The sequence below is a fragment of the Gallus gallus genome, chromosome 1 (assembly GCF_016699485.2).
Source record: "Gallus gallus isolate bGalGal1 chromosome 1, bGalGal1.mat.broiler.GRCg7b, whole genome shotgun sequence".
In the NCBI taxonomy this organism is placed as follows: Eukaryota; Metazoa; Chordata; class Aves; order Galliformes; family Phasianidae; genus Gallus; species Gallus gallus.
The window spans coordinates 41,885,134-41,904,657 of NC_052532.1; the positions used below are offsets into that span (position 1 = coordinate 41,885,134).

The 19,524-nt window shown below is 32.7% G+C and overlaps 1 protein-coding gene across 4 annotated transcripts in view; it reads left to right on the forward strand.

The window, feature by feature from the left end:
* Positions 1-18,048, forward strand: part of LRRIQ1 (leucine rich repeats and IQ motif containing 1) — a 99,422-nt gene extending 81,374 nt beyond the window's left edge. For 3 of the 4 annotated variants that reach the window (XM_025154558.3, XM_040655079.2, XM_040655065.2), the window contains exons 26-27: positions 4,697-4,817; positions 17,472-18,048. In XM_025154558.3, coding sequence (XP_025010326.2) covers positions 4,697-4,817; positions 17,472-17,611 — 261 coding nt within the window. In that variant the 3' untranslated portion in view covers positions 17,612-18,048. Of the gene's footprint in view, positions 1-4,696; positions 4,829-17,471 lie in introns of those variants that run through there. The other variant, XM_025154561.3, reaches the window with a different exon arrangement.
* The last annotated feature ends 1,476 nt before the right edge of the window (positions 18,049-19,524 follow it).

Sequence of the window (19,524 nt, forward strand, 5' to 3'; positions counted from 1 at the left end):
TACCAATTATTGACTGAAAACATTAATTTTTGTCAATCAGTTCTTAAATTCTCTAAGTCACATATCTAAATCAGTCTAATATCACAGCACTGTATGATTTACTAATAGAAAATTAGAGTTGTATATTAATATAGTGACATTATTAAAAACGGTGTGAAAAGAGATTTATTTCTACCATTTCTTTACTATTTTTTTTTTCATAAAATGGCCTCTTTGTGATCAACTCTTTTCTTTGCAGCATTTTAAAAAATTTCTGTATTTCTGAAATGGGTAATTCTGTAGGCTGGCAGGAGAGGAAATACAAATGATTTAACAATCTGTAGATCTACTAGATGGAAAAACTTAGTGTCAGAAATATCCAGAATTTATTTTGATAGTAAGCAGAGCAATTTATACTGTATGACTTATTCCCAAGTTGGCAGTATTCTTTTTAACATAATTATGGGGAGATTAAAAAGAGAGAGAGAGAGAGAGAGAGAGAAACTTTCAAATAATGTAGAATTTTGCTTTATAAGGAATTTTAATCGTAATTTTAGTTTTTATGTAGCTGTACTTTCATTTGAATGTGATGATTCCAAGTATCTATTGATATGTTTCGTGTGCCCATCTCTATCTGAGGAACTGTGAAAATCTGGGCTTTGTAGTATTTAGGTAGTGCTTACAACTTTTATTTTAATTGATACTGAGTATGAGAACACATTTCTTGTGTATAAAATATGACAATGTTTATAAATTATGATTGATTATAAAGAATATGTTTAAAAAGTATGACAACGTTTTTGTTTATGTGTTTCTTTATACTGCTAGTATTGAGCTGCTGTTCATATAGAACTGTACTGAGCTATTTCCAAATTGATTCACTGTTAAATTTACAAGAACTATGTCATATTCACATACATAGGTCACTCCAAAAATAATGCCTCCTATTTTTTCATGGAAATTACAGCAGATACAAAGAGCACAATAACACTTGATAAAATTCGATAGAGCAAGTTCTCAGCCACAAAACATTATTTTTCAACTTAATCACCAACATTACTTATGCATTTTCACCAGAAGTAAAAAAGAGCCTGCATGCCATACTTTTAAAAATCTGCACCAGCAGAAGTGACCCACTGGTTCACAGCTGCTGTGGTAGTATTGTTACTGCAATGCACCACCCACGACCTCACTGTTTGGTCTCCATAAACATTCAGTAAGCACCAATGAATGTCAATGATTGCTATGTTTTCCACATGCTTCATATGCCATCTGTCACATGGCAATAAACTATAACAGAACATTGGTGAGAAGTTTCAGCTTCCACCGCCATACCACCACCATCTGCCTCTGACATCATGGGCCAAAGTAATAAAATGGGAGGTATTACTTTCAGAGCAGACCTCATGTAAAATGGAAGATGTTACATAAAAGAGTTTCCACTAGTTACATTATGTTTGGTACGCTGCTAAGATTACGTACCTCATTCTATATTTGGGGTAATCTTGGCCTTTTCCAACATCTGCGGTCCAGTTTCAGCACCTTTGCAATGCTGTGTTTTAGAAATGCTTCCATAAACTCTTCTAAAATTCATGGTTGAAAAAATGCAATTCTTAGGTTCTTTTGAAAGTTCAGTGGCTTAAATCATGATCTGGATGACTTGTGACGGGTATTAGGTGCAGCAGCACTAATAATTATTTTATAGGTAAAGTCTAAAACAGTAATTACTCTAATTTGAAGAAATGTTAATCTAATAATGTTATCTAAATTACACATTAGATAATTATCAGTAAACATATGTGCATATAGGTAGACTGTTTATTGTTTGCAGTAAACATTTCTGTCCACAAAAGTCCACAACAATATTATGTGGTGTACCCACATAACAGGAAACATTATGGGATTGTCACATCCTGAGCCATATTACCCAGCTGTTCCACATGAATAAAATGTTGAGAAGAATGCAACAGGTCAAAAAATAGAAAAAGAACTAAAATGTATATCTAATATAGAAAACAGCATTATATAGGCATTGAGATAATCATACAATTTGTTCACTTAGATGTCCATAGAATTTTGCTTTAAAAATGTATTTACATTTTGTTAACCTTTAAAAGTTCACCTTGATAATTTTGCATAATACGACCATGTAAGTGTGTAGGAAGCCATACTGACTCACACTTTATACTGGGCACTTTAAATTAAACAAAGTTTTCCTGTATTAGAGTAGAATAGACTTTTCCAGTAATTTTTGTTACATATTTAAGTTACCTATGTGGTTAAACTATTGTTCAACATCTCAAAATTATTAAGATATAGCTTGAATTTAAACAGTACTTTTTACCTCGGAAGATTAAAGAATATCTAAATAATTTAACACAGCAATAGTGAAATATTCAGATGGAGAACTGTTCTAAAGGCAAATATTCCTCCTGACAAAGATTAATTTCCAACTAACTGGAAAATTTTCTGAAGAGTTAAATGTGGTGACCAGTACAGACTGAAGTCCAATACAGTATTTTGTAAAAAAGTATCTTAAATTTCTTCTAAATTTTGGCTTTAAGCTACAGAAGTAAATGGCAAGGTTTTAATTATCTTCAGAGGACTTTTAATGAAACTCTTTACAAACCTGAAATTAAGTTTGCTTCAGAGATTAATCCAACTTTAAGAATTACTTTGACTGTACTTGCATAAAAACACTTGTCTTTATTTTAAAGAATGTAGCACATATTTTGCATGAGAGACAGCCCTATTAAAATCTCACATATGACCCTGAATAATGTTGTCTACAAGATGATGACTCCTCAGCTTTTATGGTGGTGTAAACTGGATAATAATTCCATGGAAAATTAGTTGCTTAGAATACTGTGGTCGTTGGAGTCTTTGGAAACAGAGACATGAGAAAATTTCTGCTGTGGGTTGAAACAAGTTAGGTGGAAATAAGAATGATCAGTTGCATTGTTTGGAATCTGAGAATCACGTTAATTGCATTATTTCAATTTAAGAGGAAGTAAAAGCTTTCTAAAGATTTTGCACACACGGAGTTTACAAATTTATGAGGACTGTAAATAGGAAGGCCAAAAATACAGAGATTTGCCAGGATTCTTTTGAAAGATTCTTAGTATTGTTCTTGAAAATAAAATAGTGATGTTAACAACAATAATGCAGCCTACTACCTGCACAAAATAAAACTTTATAAAGTCATGATCATTAAACATATGACAGACATCAGTAAGCAAGGAATAAACTTTCTGTGGCATCAAGGATATGCAGTCACTAAGGAAGAACAGAAAATATCTGTATTTTTGGAGGTGCTGGTTTGAAAATTGCGTGAAGTTTTTAAATGAATTTTACATTAAACAGTGCCTGGATAAAGACAAAGAAATAAAACAGGTCTCTATTTAATCTGTGTTCTCTATGTTAGACTGGACTACAAACCTTGTCTGCATTGGAGAAATGCTTCTTTTCGTACAGTGGGCTGGTTTGAACAGGAAGTCTGGAGATTGTCTCCTCCAGAATAACCTAAGTTTACAGTTGTAGCATTTTTCCTCAGAGCAAGGAACTGCAGGACTCAGCCGTCTGAGGAAGAAACTGAGACACTGTCTCACAAGGCCTGATTCAGCAGTCTGGAAGATGCTAGTATATTGTGCAAACATTTGGTAACATTACCACCAGCACTTTCTTTCTGAAAGGATTCTGAAAGGATTTGGGTCTTTTCAGCCTAGATAGAGAGAGGACTTAATTTGTATCCTGGGCTCCACTTCTGACATGCTAGAAACTAGGAAATTTAAATGTACCTCTATAGTCAGTAATTCCAGCCAACTAGGTCTGCGCTGGGGATTTTGTAGCTCAGTCTTCTCCAGTGTCTGATTTTTCCTTGTCAATGCTGCTGGCCCTCAATATCTAGTTATGAGTATTGTTAGCTAACTGCTTTTGATGTTGAATAGTTTTTCATTTCAAGGAAAGATAGTTATTACTGAATAAATATAAATTAATTTCTTGGGAAAAAAAAAAAAAAAAAAAAGCAATTATCTACCATTTTCAGTGTGTGGTATCTTCCAGGTCAGTATTTTTAAACTTTATCCTACACGTTGCCATAACAAGGATCTCTGGCTAAGCTGAAAGATTTTCATTTCTGTTTTGCCATACTAAGGTGCAGGTAGCATGCCTCATTTCAGAAAGCAGAAGTTTATAATTAATAAAACACTCTTACCTAAAGTATAATTTAAATGCTGACTGATGGATATGATTAAGTAGCAAAAAACTACAAGATTAGATTACTTACTGGGTCTTTGATTGACTGAAGCGATACATGTCCTGGATAAAACATAAATATTGCAGAAAATAATCCAATATGACATCCCTGACATTCAGCTATAACTTAAATTATAGACTGGTCAGTAAATGATCTTAAGCTGTTTAAGGTTTCATCAACCATCTGCAAGATTGATTTTCTTCAAAATTACTGTACTAAAATGTTTTCTTTTGTTGCTGCACTGACTCAGATCACAAACCACAATTTTAAAATCGGCTCTTATTTACAAAAATGCTTTGACATAGTACATTTGTTCAGCCTAGGCAACAATAAAGGATTGTGGTATCATTTTGAAGAAAGTTGTTTGACAGAGCCTGTTTGTTTATTTGGGGTAATGTGAGCTGCATTCAGAAAGTTACATTTTGTTTCATGATTGTGTACGTTCTCTCCCACTGCTTCCAGGCAAGCCCTGTAAGCAGAGAAGACACAGAGTTAGACCTTGTTTCCTTGGCCAGTGGAAGTGCTTTGACTGTGAACAGAGAAAAAAATAAGCAGCCACACAGGCACTCAGCAAGATCTTCAAGTAAGTTATAGATTTTTTCATTAACAGTTTTAAATATCACTTTAAAATGCTTTGGAGGAACTGAGCATGCTAATTATCTTTCTGTTACTTTCTTACCTGAAATCTTCTCATATATTTTCTACAGTTCTGTTTAAAAACTGCATCACTGGTATCAATGGACTTTCTTCTTGTAATTTTAACCCACAGACAGTCACCTGTGACGTATGCTAGGTCTACTGATGACCAAGTTGTTATTATTTTTTCTTTATAATACAGAGCAGAAAAATATTTTATCCTAAAAGTAATATTTTTCTATATTCTCCTTTTCTTTTCTTTTTTTTCTTTTTTTTTTTTTTCCCCAAAATGGAAAATACAGCTTCCGCTTATTAGACACCACAACACCTATACTAATCAAGGCACAGATTTCTTTCATGTTGATTACCAACTGTGCTGTAATATATGCATCTTACAGAACTTACTATAGATCAATGATAGAGAATCCCTTTATTTTTAATCACTCTTCAATACTGTACAAATTACCAGTAGAATCAGAATTTGAAAGTAAAAGAAAAAATTGTAAAATGCTAGCATTTTCAGATTCATGTTTTATTTTGTATAATGCTACAGAAGAAAATATCTAATGTGAAATACTATGTTTTGTCATTTGTGTACAATGTGACATTTCAAAATAAATAAAATTTCAAAGTCCCAAAAATTTATGTTATAGAAAATATAAGCAGTATTAAATAACTGTAGCAAAATCATTGACATTTCTAGAACTATCTAAGTAATGAACTTCCTTGATATGTTTTGTCATAGTATAAATCAGATTGCTTCATAAATTATATATAATTACAAATTATCATTATTATTATCTTTTTTATTATTATTTAAGCTGACTTTTCACTTTAAAGGAAAATTAAAATAAAATTCAAGAAAAACGTGAAATATTTTCTATTTTTCTTATATTCTTTGAAAAGGATTTGGATTAAAGATCTGTTTACGTTGTATTAGTCCACCAAAGGCAAAAAAGTAACAGTACAATTTGTCTGTGCTTATTCCCTAGATTTACATTCCCAAAATTAGATTTGATATAAATTAGCATCCTAGGCTCAATTAAGTGCAGCTACTGAGAAAGAATAAAATTCTTTGTCTGCCTACCATCTTAGAAGAGCTCTAATTGAATCCTGAATTTTCCTCTTTCTCTACATTGGCTAATGGTGAAGCACCACCATTTAAATTAGATGAGATTCCTTACTACGATAACCTTGAATTTAGTGGCTGAGCTGTAAATGTCAGTGGTAAAATTATCATAATATTCATATGGTCAGAATTGAATGTTCGCTTTTCTGGAATAATTGAATTAAGTATTATGTGCTGCATTCATATTAACATATAACTGCTGTCTAGATTGTAACCTACACTATATTGCCATCTAGAAAAAAAGTAAGAATCAACACAAAACTGCCATGTAAAATTTCTATTAGGAGCTTTGGTAGAATAAAGAAAAAAATGCCATTCCCTTTGAAAAGAAGAGACTCATAGAGAAGCAGGGAAAAACAATCCAACTGGCACAGTCATAAGCGTGAGAGGGAGAGAGAGAGTTTACTGTGTCTGGTAATATATGTATATTTTCACAAAAAACGGAGATACCTTAGCATGTTTATTTTCTTCTCTATGTTCATTCTCCTTTCCATAGTCAAGGAACTAAGGGAAAAAGAGCCCAGATCATATTTTTTTCTATATATGTTTCTGCATGTATGTCTATATAATTTTTCTCATCATGGATTTGAGAAAACTAAACAGTGATGATACATTACATTGAAATGCATATTATTTATTGAACCAGACAATACTTTTATCTTTATACAATTCATCTGCTGTGAATAAACGTTAATGATATTAGCTCAACTTGCGAAAGACTATTGCTCTTCAGTAATTTACAATTAATTATTAGCTCTGTAGTAACTTTCATCTGAATACACTAGATGTTTGCCTATCTTTTTTACATGAGAAACATATTCATTATAATGTATTTTCTTGTTAGTTCTCCTTTGTCTTAATTTGTCATTCTGAAATATTTAATTACGATGCCTGGAAAATGTTCTAGTGATTTATTAAATGTATCCCTTTTCAATTAGCACCGAATTAATATTATCAAAGAGATTTTAAAAAATCCTATGACCATGGAGGTGCTTCCATTCAAATTAATTGTTAAATCAAGTCCTCACACGGTTTTCTTTTTCAGGAGAATTTGACCTCAATGATCTGGCAAGTCTTAATCAATAAAATAGCCCTAAATTTATCTTACAACAACCATGATGCTGGTTGGTGTTCAGAGTTCTTTTTAATTTTTGTAGAAAGTCTTCAGAATTAGATGCCACATGGGAGAGAGGTGTTCATATATATCAGAGATGTTAGGGATATTATGCATATTTCGTACATATAATTTGTAATTCAGTATCTGCTTCAATAAATTGTTCAGATCCTTCAGGTTCTAAAGGAAGGTGTAAAAATGCAAAGTTATTTTTACGTACATTTACTCAAATAAAAAAAGAAGCTCAAATATGTGTAGTACTGAAAAAAATGTGTTTTAAATAACACAGCAACATGACTGATCATGTTTTTATACTTGCATGTTTTAATTTGGAGTTTTTGGAAAACTACTCAACTTCAATTTACTTTTTGTAGACTTTTGTGGGGGTGGGTTCACATCATTTCTGAAGTTAGACCTGGTCAAGAATTTTAACATCGTTACATCCAAAATTAATAGGTGTTTCTGAAAGACTTGGATGGAATAAATTAATTCTTAACTATCCTTATTCTGTTCCTTAGCACAAAAATAATTTAAGAGTTAAATAATTTTGTGGACATAGTGTATCTCAGTTTAAGAAAAGCATCTATGTATAGCGTACGCTTCTGTGTATTTACTTTTATGTGTTAAATTTCTATTATTAAAAAGAATGGGATAAAAAAGGTAAATTTAAATAAATAAATAAATAAATGAAAGAGTAGAAAGATAACCTCAAGAAAGAGTAAAAAGTGTCCAGTGAGGCTGTCTATTTGAGGACCCTGCCTGGTCCTCAGTTCTAGAAATTATAGTTATTTCTTTCTGCTCACTGATAATTAATTTTTCTTTTCCATTTCTTGAGGTTTTAGGAGATGTTGTTTTGTTTTGTTTTCTTTCGTTTTTTATTTTTGTCCATGCTAGTCTCTCCACTGATCTTGACCTCCGTGAAACCTTGTGCCAGTGAGTTACAAAAGGCAGTATGTTAAGATGACCTTTTGATGACTGCATTTTCTACCTTTCAATTTTACATAAACTCACCTTGCTTTTGTAAAAGCAAAAAGAAAAGCAGAAAAGAAAGACTTTCCTGATGTGTACCTTCTCAGTAATACACACACATGAGCTGTAATGGTTAGTGGCTTACAGAGTTATGCAAGAATCAAGAGTTAGTCCTACACTTGTCAGTAGTTTTCTTAACTCCATTAATATTGTCATGAATTTCTGGTTATAAAATTTGTTAGTGAATACTTTCCTGAACACTGGTAATGCAGTTAACACTAAGTTATAAAATAGACATAGAAATTAAGTAATTAATTTTTGATAACTAGCTAAATAGTAATTTTTATACTAATAAACAGTTTTTGAGTGGGTTCTGATAATCATCAGTTCTATTCTGTCAGCCCATTCTATGTCAATACAACCAATGTTGCAGATTTAGCCTCCTGTATATCTGCATAGTCTACCTATTATCACTATTTTCTTTACTCTAAAATAATCTTAATTTTCTTTTCCATCTTGTCTTGTGAGATTCAATCTTTTGACTGGAATTTAAAGAATAACTAGAATTTCAAAGCAGACTGTGATGGGGGCTTCTAATTGTTATTTAAAATACTATCTGGTATTCTTAATTCTTCTCCCCTCTGAATTTTAGTCTTTTTGACTTCAGTAAAACAATGCTTTTCAGGAAACAAAACAAAACCACGAGAAGAAGAAGAAACAAAATTTGGGACCCAATTTTGTCATTCTTTAATCACCCCTGACTCTAAAAATGACCTTTAAGTACAGGGTCCACTGCAAAACATTTATCATTTCTCAGATAAATTCTAACTCTACCTCTTTCTTAGCCTGTGAAATTAGATTAATGAAATTTATTGATAATGTTCTTAGAGTGGAAAGATCAACTCAGTGAAAAACAAAAATAGACAAACTCCTCTGGTATATTTTATTTGACATTCCTTTTTACATATTCCAATTCTTATTCTTCCTTTTGAAAGAACCCTCACCCTGATTTTTTTATTGCCTTCCTTTCTTTTGATGAACCAGAATCCGTGAGAAAGTGTTCAGCTTTGTCTCAGGCTGTGCATGATACAGCTTTACTTCTTAAAAAAATTCTGCTTTCCTACTCTTTACCTATTATTGTCTGTATATCCCAGTTCCAGAAATTCTCTTTCATTTAGGATTTGTAAACTCTGTCTGCAGTAAACAAGCCATTTTTAAGTTTTCTCTTCATTCCTTTATTCATGTTTTACTGAACACCATCAGATGGCTCTTTTTTTTTTTCTTTGATTCTTAGTCTCCATTGGAAGTTAGAAGTTTGTAATAGAAGTTACAGAAACTAAGAAAAAATTTTAGAATCATGGGATCAAATATAGAGATACTTATTTAGCAGTCCTTTCAATTTTTTGCCATTTACCTACTTAGAATTCTTTGAAGATAGCAGTGAAGCTTTTGCTTTCTCCTTAGAAATATGTAAAAATGCTGTAAACATATGAAGATATTTATAGTACTAATTACTTTTCCGCAGTAAAATTCTGCACTCAATTTACCATAAACCACAACTGCTATCACTATACAAGGAATAAAGCCATCTCTTCTGTAAGCCACATCTGGTAGTATGATCACATAAATGTTAGGATATCCAGTACAAGATAATGAGAAAATTCAATATTCTGAATATTTTTCTGCTCAGAAAATGAATAAATAAAATGAATGAAAAAGGGTTGCACAGTCCTGAAGTAGTTAAAATTTACTAGGTTTTGTTTCCTATTGTTTTGAACATAGTTTCAATATAATGGAAATTAAAAAAAAAGAAAAAAGAAAATCCATACAGTGACACTGACATCCATGTAATTTAGATACTCACTTGAAACCTTGGAACTATTAGACCTACCGCAAGGATTTCTGCCATGTCATGTAGGAGTAAATAATAGCAGTCTTAGGTTCTCTTTGATGTGAATGATTTGTCATATAGCTTCAAAAGTATTTCTCAAATCAGTGCACAAGAAGACTTACTATTCTATAAGATTGTTGCAGTAGATGGCAGCATTTTTTTTCTAGTTTTTTTTCTCCAATACAATCTTTATTTTCTTTTCTTATTCTCTTTTTCATTGCTAACTTTACTTTTACTCTCTAACTCTTCCTTCAAATATGAACAGTTCTTATTTCTGCCTTGTTCTAGCATAAGCTTTCTTTCTGATCCATTCTTAGGCTTTCTTTTCCATCAGTGAGTTAAGTCTGTTTCAACAGATCCTTGTCTGATTACTTTTTTTCCCCTCTCCCTAATCCCTGTAGTACCTAGCTTGACAATATTTCTAGGATTCAGTATCTCCTAGTTTAAATCTTCTCCAAGTTTATTCGGCATGTCTTAGTGTACTATTTAGGCACACCAGACTCTTTATCTACTTATTCTCTACATCTTTTATTATCACTAACTATATATTTTCACTACTTTTGATAAATTAAGGGAGTTAGGGCCAATCTAGTGCCTCTAGTGTCTTCTTTATTCTTTCTTAATCCCCCCTTGCCAGTTCACAGTGCCTTTCTTCCACATAGTTTATCTCTTCTCTCAATGTCAGTCTATTTCTTCTGCCAGCTATGTCAGGGTATTGTCTTAGTGCACTTCCAAACTAGCCTTGATCTCATTTTTCTCTCAGGTTTTAACCGCAACTCTCTGCTCATTCTTTCAGTTTTCTTCCTATAAGAGCTTCTTATCCTCATCTTCATAGTTATTGTACCTAGAATCTGAGGGCATATAATAGGGAGCATATAACTAGTAGGCTGTTTAGTTCCCTGACCTAGCATGACTTTCAACATTATTTTTAGGAATAGTTTTGATTTGCTTCATGTAACATCACAGTAAAGCATGTTTTCCTCATTGACTGATGTTTTAGGGAAGATAGCCAAAAAAATCAAGAACGTTGCCTCCAATCACTTAGAAACTTCAATACTTGATCAAATTTGGACAGATTGTAAAAGTGAAACTCTGCTAGTTGGCACAAGTCATTTCTACAAAGGACAACATAAATATCTCACATATTTTTTCCTTAGAAGTGACTAGCCTTTCAGAATGTTTCAGCCGAAGGCAGTTTCTCTGTCCACAATTTTTGTCCTAAATTATCAAAATTTGGAAATAGGTAAGGAGCTGGAGTACAAAGGAAATACTGAGCTTTAATAGCCAGTGGTACTAAAAGTCCTGTTTATGTGAAGGCCGCTCTGAAAGTAATGCCTCCTATTTTATTATCTTGGCCTGTGACATCAGAGATAGATGTTGGTGGATGGCAGTAAAGGTTAAACCTTCATCGAAATTCCATTAAATTTTGTTGCTGTGTGACAGATGACAGCAGCAGGGTGGTCTGTCAAAATGGCAACTGACATGGAAATGCTTATGAAGCAAAGGTATGTCATTGAAATGCTCCTGGTGAAAGAAATGGCACCCATTGGTGTTCATCGACACTTGCTGAATGTTTATGGAGACTGAACAGTGGATCTGAGTGCAGTGAGGTGTTGGTTTTGATTTCAGCAGTGCTGGCAGCGACAGTGGGTCACCTCCAGTGGTGCAGACTGTTGCAAGTGCAGCACATAGGCTCCTGTTCATTGCTGGCAAAGATGCATAGCTAGTGGTGGTGACTATGCTGAGAAACAGCATTCTGTAGCTATGAATTTGCTCTGTCAAATAGTGTTATTGAACTCTGTATCTTTTGTGATTTCCATGGAAATAAACAGGAAGCATTACTTCTTGAGCAACTTGTGTAGTTAGGCGTATGTTGTATTTTGCAGGAACATGTTTGGATTATTATAGTTTTTATGTTATTTTGTTTCCATGTGTAGATTAATAAATGATTGTAACTTATGTCAATATTTTTGTAAATATTTTCTGAAGGAATTCCTTTTTGTGTCTGAGTTTCACGTTAAGAGTTTAGATTATTCAAATATGTAATTTCCATTATGATCTGGTTAGAATAACATCAATGTATGATTTAACAAAAAAAATGTTTAAATTCATTATTTCTATAAAATACTCCAGTCCTACAATTAGTCTCCAGTCCTACAAACTTGAAGTCAGAGACACTAGAAACAAAATTATTAAGTTTTTCTTCACCTCTCCCCCCACATCCTCCTCCAAAACAGATGACGTTTTATATTCGAATCTTCACAAGGAAGGGCAATGCATCTTTACATATTATGTGGTATTTCACATAAGATGATCTTGAGCCTTCTCGATACTATTCAAATATAAGTGTGAAATATAAAAACATTATGTAAATTTAAAATGCAATAAATACATGCTCCTTTTTGTTTTAAGGTTAGTAAGGCAACTAAAGAAAATAATTAAAAGGGGGAACAAATATTTTGTGATTTGACTTCAATATAGCCATAAATAACAATATTAAAAAAGTTACTCTTCTGAGATTTTAGCATTCACGTTTTTCATAGACGTGCTGAACCTTCTTTCCAGAGCTCAAATTGATGTGAATGCTTTGCTGCTAAAGATTCGTTCTGGTCACTTTCATTAAGATGTTGAATTTTTCTTCCATGCATTCTTATGCTGTATTTGCTCTTAAGTAATACAATATGGTAAGAACTTTGAAATTATCTCTCCAGACACACAATGTTAGGTGGATCAATATATACCCTATGACGTCTACTATGCATCATAAAATTTCTATCATAACCTGTTTAACCAAGCTTTTCTTCTTGGACACCAAGAATTTTATTCAAAGCATTTTACATATTGCATTACTTATCAAAACAGAGGATATGCAAACCTTGACATTTGTCAAAAGACCCAGGCTTTAACCAAAAAAGACCAGAACAAATCAATAGCAGAAAACAGATTAAACAACAGAAAAGTGACTGCTTAGAAATAGAAGCATGTTAACCAAGCCCATGACAAGCTTTCAGCACGTAGTCAAAGGAAATGGTTATTTGATATATACAGGCATCTGAATGTATCTCAGAATATACTAGACTCCTACAGTTGAAAGTTACAATTTATTGAAAGTATAGTAAATTACTGTTACATCCTCAATCTCCTGAAGCCTATTTTGGCATAGGAGAAATTAAATTGCTTTTTTTGGCTGTGATTTTGTTCCCATATGAGGGGGTATTAGAATAACTATCTATCATGTTAAATTATGCTTAATACACTTACCTGGTCCTATTTAACTCTTGTAACCCTAAATGGTAAGTACTGTTGCCATTGTTGTTACTATATAATTATAATTATAATAATAGTTATTATTATTATTATGGATGTCAAAGGTACTGATATTTTACATACTAAAACCAGTGTATTACTTCTAGTTTCCATTTAGTGAAGATATTTATGGGCTTGAAAGGATGTGAAACTTTCCATTGCCTTTTATTTAGTCCTGTTACAAATACACTCATGGAAGATAACATGGAAAAAATATTATTGTCATCATTAAAATTATTTATAAATCAGAAACATGAATGTGCATACTTGTGCACAGTCGAAAGCTATGCCTTACAGATTGCTATACAGAAAAATAAAACTGTACATTTTATTTTTCCAATAAAAAAATTATGATAATATTAATTTTATTCATTCATTTATGCCAATACCTGAAGCACTTGTTTGCAAGAAACACATTGTAGCCTAGGGAAAATCTGAGGTATTGTAAATATAACTTTTCTGTAAAAGCTGTCCATCTGTACTGGTATTAGTAACACTGCAAGAGAGAGTTAAAAGCTCTCTGGGAAAAAAAAAAAAATATAGTACTGAGATGTAAAGTAAAACTTTCAAATAGAGCACATTCTGAAAAAACATGTGAAGTATCTCACTATTTTTAGATATTTTAATAGTGCCTGAATATCTGACCTTGCAGCATTTTAGATATAAATGTGGTATAACAAAATGTTTTCATTTGCAATTGTTTTTTAGTGAATCCTTTCTTTAGTCCTCCATACGCTGAACCAAGCATCCTCCCCACTTTTTGTTATTTTCTCACTTTTTCTTAAAATAAAAAAAAATCTCAAAAATCAATATAATTGAAAAAATTCCCCTGAGCGGGTATAAATATATTTATTTCCAAGGAAATAAATAAAAAAGCCCAACAAGTACAAATAAACACAACAAATATAAATACATTAAAAATTATAATAAGATTTCAGTTATCTGTTAATTTTAATATGGCTTTTAAAAATACATTACAAAAAAAGAAAACAAGGCTATATTTGTGAGAAACATTTGTAGATGCAATCTCTTAATTCAAAATGTTGTCATTGTCTCTTACCTTCATTCTCTCAATCTAGACAAAGTTCTAACCGTCTGATGTGGACTGGTCTTTATCAAATATTTCTGAAGGAAAAAATTGCCTGTTTTAATAATGTAGAATTAGAAGTCCTTTTGTCAACATTGACGGTAATTGAGCTAAGTTAATTTTAATTTACACAAGATGTTTTTATTTCTCACAAGACTCTACCTACATGCTTGCTTTAAACTTGCATACAGATGTTGCTCTTAGGTTTGCCACAAGAGTGTCTCTGCCTGGATTCTTGATGAAACTGCTAAGGACATCAATTAAAAAATAAGCATATAACCTTAGGGTCACATGTATGATAAATCAATTAAGTCCTATGTTTGCAGTGTGTTCCATTTGTGTATTTTCAGTGTTCTTTCTTCCATTAAACTCTAGGAGAAGGAAATGCAAGAAAATTATTTCTCATAGTTGGCTAATACCTTCAGCATAAATGAACTGTTTCTTTGCCTTACAACTTTCAATCATAATTAATATCTAAGTCACAAGCAGTTCTTTGAATATAGTGTCTGAGAATTAACTATAACATGAATAGGAGTAAGCAAACTTTGTTGTGCTTCTACATCAGTCTCTGATGTACTGAGAATTCTTCTGTAGAGTACTGTCTGTTGGTTCCCTATGCCAGTTCTGTTTTTCATCACTCCAGCTAGACCAATAACTAGAACTGCGATGCTGATAATAATACCCATCTCTTAATATTATTGAGCTCATATCACAAATATGTTCTCAGAAGTGAAGCATGATTGTATCCACTTCAGAGACAGGAAGGTGGAACATAGAAAGGGAGCGAATGAGGGAACTGGGGCTGTTTAGTCTGTAGAAAAGGATGCTGAGGGGAGACCTTGTTGCTTTCTATAACTACCTATAAGGAGCTTGCAGTGAGGAAAGTGATAGTCTCTTTTCTCAGGTGATAAGTGATAGAATGCAAGGTAATGGCCTGACATTACACCAGGGGAGGCTTAGATTGAATCTCAGGAAGAATGTCTTCTCAGAAGGGGTGGTTAGGCTCTGAAACAGGCTTCCTGTGGTTGAGTCCTATTCTCCACATAGATGTGGTGCCTATGGAAATAATTTAGCAGTAGACTTGTATTGTTAAGTGAATGGAAGAACTTGGTGATCTAAAAGGTCTTTTACAACCTAAATGATTCCATAGTTCTATAATTTGCAGGGTGTGTACTTTTCCATCCTATTTTCAAGGAATATTTTCATTCTAAATTAGTTGATCATTCCCTATAATTATTTTATTTTATTTGGCTGAAAGTGCTAAGAACCATGTGAAGGGTGGAAAGGATACAGAGTAGTCTATGCTTTGATAAACATTGTCTAGATCACTACTGTAGGTAATGTGTAAAGCAGACCTTAGGAAGTCTAACCAGCGCTTCAGGCTGCATAAAGGAAAAGAAAGCCATGACAACCAGACTTTGAGATATCCTGTGGTTTGTTAAATCTGGATTCAAGGAAGCAGAGAATATTTGAGATTTTGAAAAAATACCTTCAGGCTGAGAAGTTATCTTGCCCTATTACTGAGACCACAAGTTCGACAAATTCTGAGCTATGATTCTTACATAGAAAGTTGTTTTGTCAGATTACATGCACTCAAAATTAATAAGATGTCACATTATACTTACCAAATATTTTACAATACCCTCTAAGCAATGTATCAATCAGTTACAATTAAAAATAATAATAAAAAAGATTGTAAACTATTGACCCTGTAGTTTAGACAAGCATAATTCATGCTGTGACAGATACAGCTGTCTTTATGCCAAAATAAAAGCATATATTACAAACTTGTAAAGACTTTTCACAAGTATCTTGTAGCAAACTACAGCAAGTCTTTAGGGATTTTTTAATAGAATAATAATATACCTTTCACAGTAATGTTAAGGCTATGTATCACTTCCAAAGAATTGGCTACAATATTAAGTGGAAAGCCAAGAGATCTACATTTACAAATTTCTGAAGTCCATCATGAAAATAATACTTAGCAGTATAGATAGGTTCATAAACAATGAGGCAGTTAGTCCAGAAATAATCCAGGTTAGGCAAACAGAATGTGGTCAACTTCCTGTTTTGCTACATTGGACTCTATCACTTTTAAACTAATTTTCGAATTTATTATTGTTGGGTTTGTTCTGACATTTCTGTTTATTCAATTTTCAGAATGAAATAATAAAAATATTTGTTTCATCAAAATACATAAGTAACTGGTATGTCTAATTTATCTTTATCATTGATATAATCTTAAAGATGAGTGCATAGGAGAATTGATCTTGATCATATACTTGCCCCAAGTATTTTTCCAGTCTAAACATGAAATAGATACTTCCTTTTATTTTCCTTTTTCTTTTTTTCTTTTTTTTTTTTTTTTTTTTTTTGAGGCTTTTTCTGGTGGGGGGGAGAGGGAGGAGGCATTGAACAAAGGTTATATTGTACAATCTTTTTGTTGTTTGAAAACTTTTCCAACTTCAGGAAAAAAAAATCTTTAAGCAAGAGGCACAGTCTTTTTAATAGTATTATTTTATTATTATTATTATCAGGTTTCCTTAAGCAGTTAATTTACTAATTTTAGGATCTCAGCTTTAAATTAATGTATTATGATTCCCAATCAAAAGAATTAATAGAATGTATACTGTTTGATTAAACACCTAGATACTTTGTTTTTTAATGAAAGCCTTTCTGCACTAGAGGTATCTGCTACTATTTGAGGTGCTAAATAAAAGCTAAGGAAATGAGGAATGCTGCAAAGGCATGACTCTAGCATTTTAATCCTTTTGCAAATAGATTTAGGGCCTACTTGAGTATATCTGAAGAAAAAAATGAACTTACTACATTTATAGAGAGAGTAAACAAGCCCACTAAAAATATGGTAATTTGTGTGGTAATTTTAGTGTTTGCTTTCAAGTCTTTGAGTTTGCTTGTTTGTTTTTCAAAAACTACTGTATTGTGATAAATACCTGTGTGACTTTTAAATCAGGAAGGAATACATAATTATAAAAAGTGTGCTATCAAATTGGACATATCAATATATTAAAAGTAATGTGATACAGTGACATTTATGTTTATTTGTTTGTTTGTTTTAATTTCATACATCTGTTTGTTTCTTAGAAAAGAATGTATCTACTCCAGAAAAATCACATTTCGGTCCATCCTGTAGAGAACGGATATCATTTCGAGACCATCCATTGCAGTTCAGTGGAGGATGGGGAACAGGCAAAAAGAGGCAAAAGGTTAAAAATATTAGCTGAATATTGGAGATTATTTAACTAAATGAGACAATCAAATTTTTGGTTACCAAAACATATGGAGAACTGTTTTCTTTTAAGACTGTGAATATATATACGTATATATTTTCGTTTATAAGCAGTTTCAGTTAACTACATATGACTTATTTTATTATACATGGTTACAGTGGTTTGGGTTTTTTTCTGGTCAAATTGTTTTGTAGCTGTCAGTAGATTATCTTAGTTTGTCTTTTCAATTGCTTGTATGTTTATGTGGTGTAGGGTGCAGAATCGATTAGCTTTAGAAGAATTGCTGTTCAACGAATAAGTTTAGGCTTGCTTATAAAAACTGGTTGGGATGTGGAGATGTATCAATATTTCATGCTCATATGATGTATGCCGTATATCAAAGCTGTAAATTCTCATTTTCTCACAAATAAAGTACATGCTTGTAAACCATATTTTAGATTGTAACATCCGATGTCATTCTTTAAAAAGTCTGTTTAAAATGTTTTACTGTGGCAGCAAAAACTCACAGCATATTAGAAATGTGCAAATAGTGGGAAGGTTTATCCTTTTTTTTTTTTTTTTTTAATAACAATATGAGAAATCCTCTTGAGTTTCACCGTAAAATACTGTAATAATATGATAAAACAACATATTAAAATTTCATAATTTCAAATATTTCTAACGTTTCCCTGGATTATTAAATAAGTACGTAAATAAATAAATACATTTACTAACCTCTTGTTTTGTGCTGGGCTAGTGTAACACTACATCTACAAGATACTGTTAACCCAACTATTTTTTCATGCAGCCAGAGTTTTTCATACCCATGTAAAAAAAATTGATATCTATAGAAGGAAACAAAATATATTATATTTAAACTATTCATACTACTGCAAGGTAGAAACCCTGAAGTGGATATATAACTCATTACTTCTAGTGAATTCTTTTCCCATTGACAAACTAGACAGAAGAGGTTCTTTGGTTTCAAAGCCTAACATTATTTTAATGTTTTCCATTCTGGGGGTTGAAATTGCTAATTGGATCTTGAGGAGTCTGCTGTTGGATTTCCTCATCTGTTTTTGTCTAGTACTGTAAAGCCTCAATCCCTTACAGAGTTAGAGAGGTGGAGATGGTAATGGGGCTTGAAAATTCAGTCAGTAAGGCAGATAAATTCATATACTGTGTCTGTTTTTAAAATGTATTAAATTTCATATGGCATTATTTTGGGAGGTTCTTTTATACGCTAACATGCATATGTGACTGTGGATTGGAAGTAGTTATCTCCATTTTTGTGAATGCTTATATAGTTGGCAGGAAGTATTGATCTATCTGGGGGTAGGAAGGCCCTACAGGGAGAACTGAATAGGCTGGATCACTGGTCTGAGTCCAGTGGGATGAAGTTTAGTGTGGCCAAGTGCTTAGTCCTGCATTTTGGCCACAACAACCCCAAACAACTCTACAGGCTTGAGGAAAAGTGGCTGGAAGACTGTGTAAAGGAAATGGACCCAGAGGTATTGGTTGATGCTTGGCTGAACATGAGCCAGCAATGTGCCCAGGTGGCCAAGAAGGCCAATGGCATCCTGGCTTGTATCAGAAACAGTGCTACCAGCAGGAGCAGGGAAGTGATCATCCCTCTATACTCAGCACTAGTAAGACCGCACCTTGAGTATTGAATTGTGTTCATTTATTGGCCCCTCACTACAAGGAAGACATTGAGGAGCATGTTCAGAGAAGGGTAACAAAGCTGGTGAGAGTTCTGGAGCACAAACCTTACGAGGAGCAGCTGAGAAAGCTGGGATTGTTCAGTCCGGAGAAGAGGAGACTCAGGGAAGACCTTATCAGTCTCTACAACTGTCTGAAAGGAGGTTATGGTGAGGTGGAGGTTGACCTCTTCTTCCATGTATCTAGCAATAGCACAAGAGGGAATG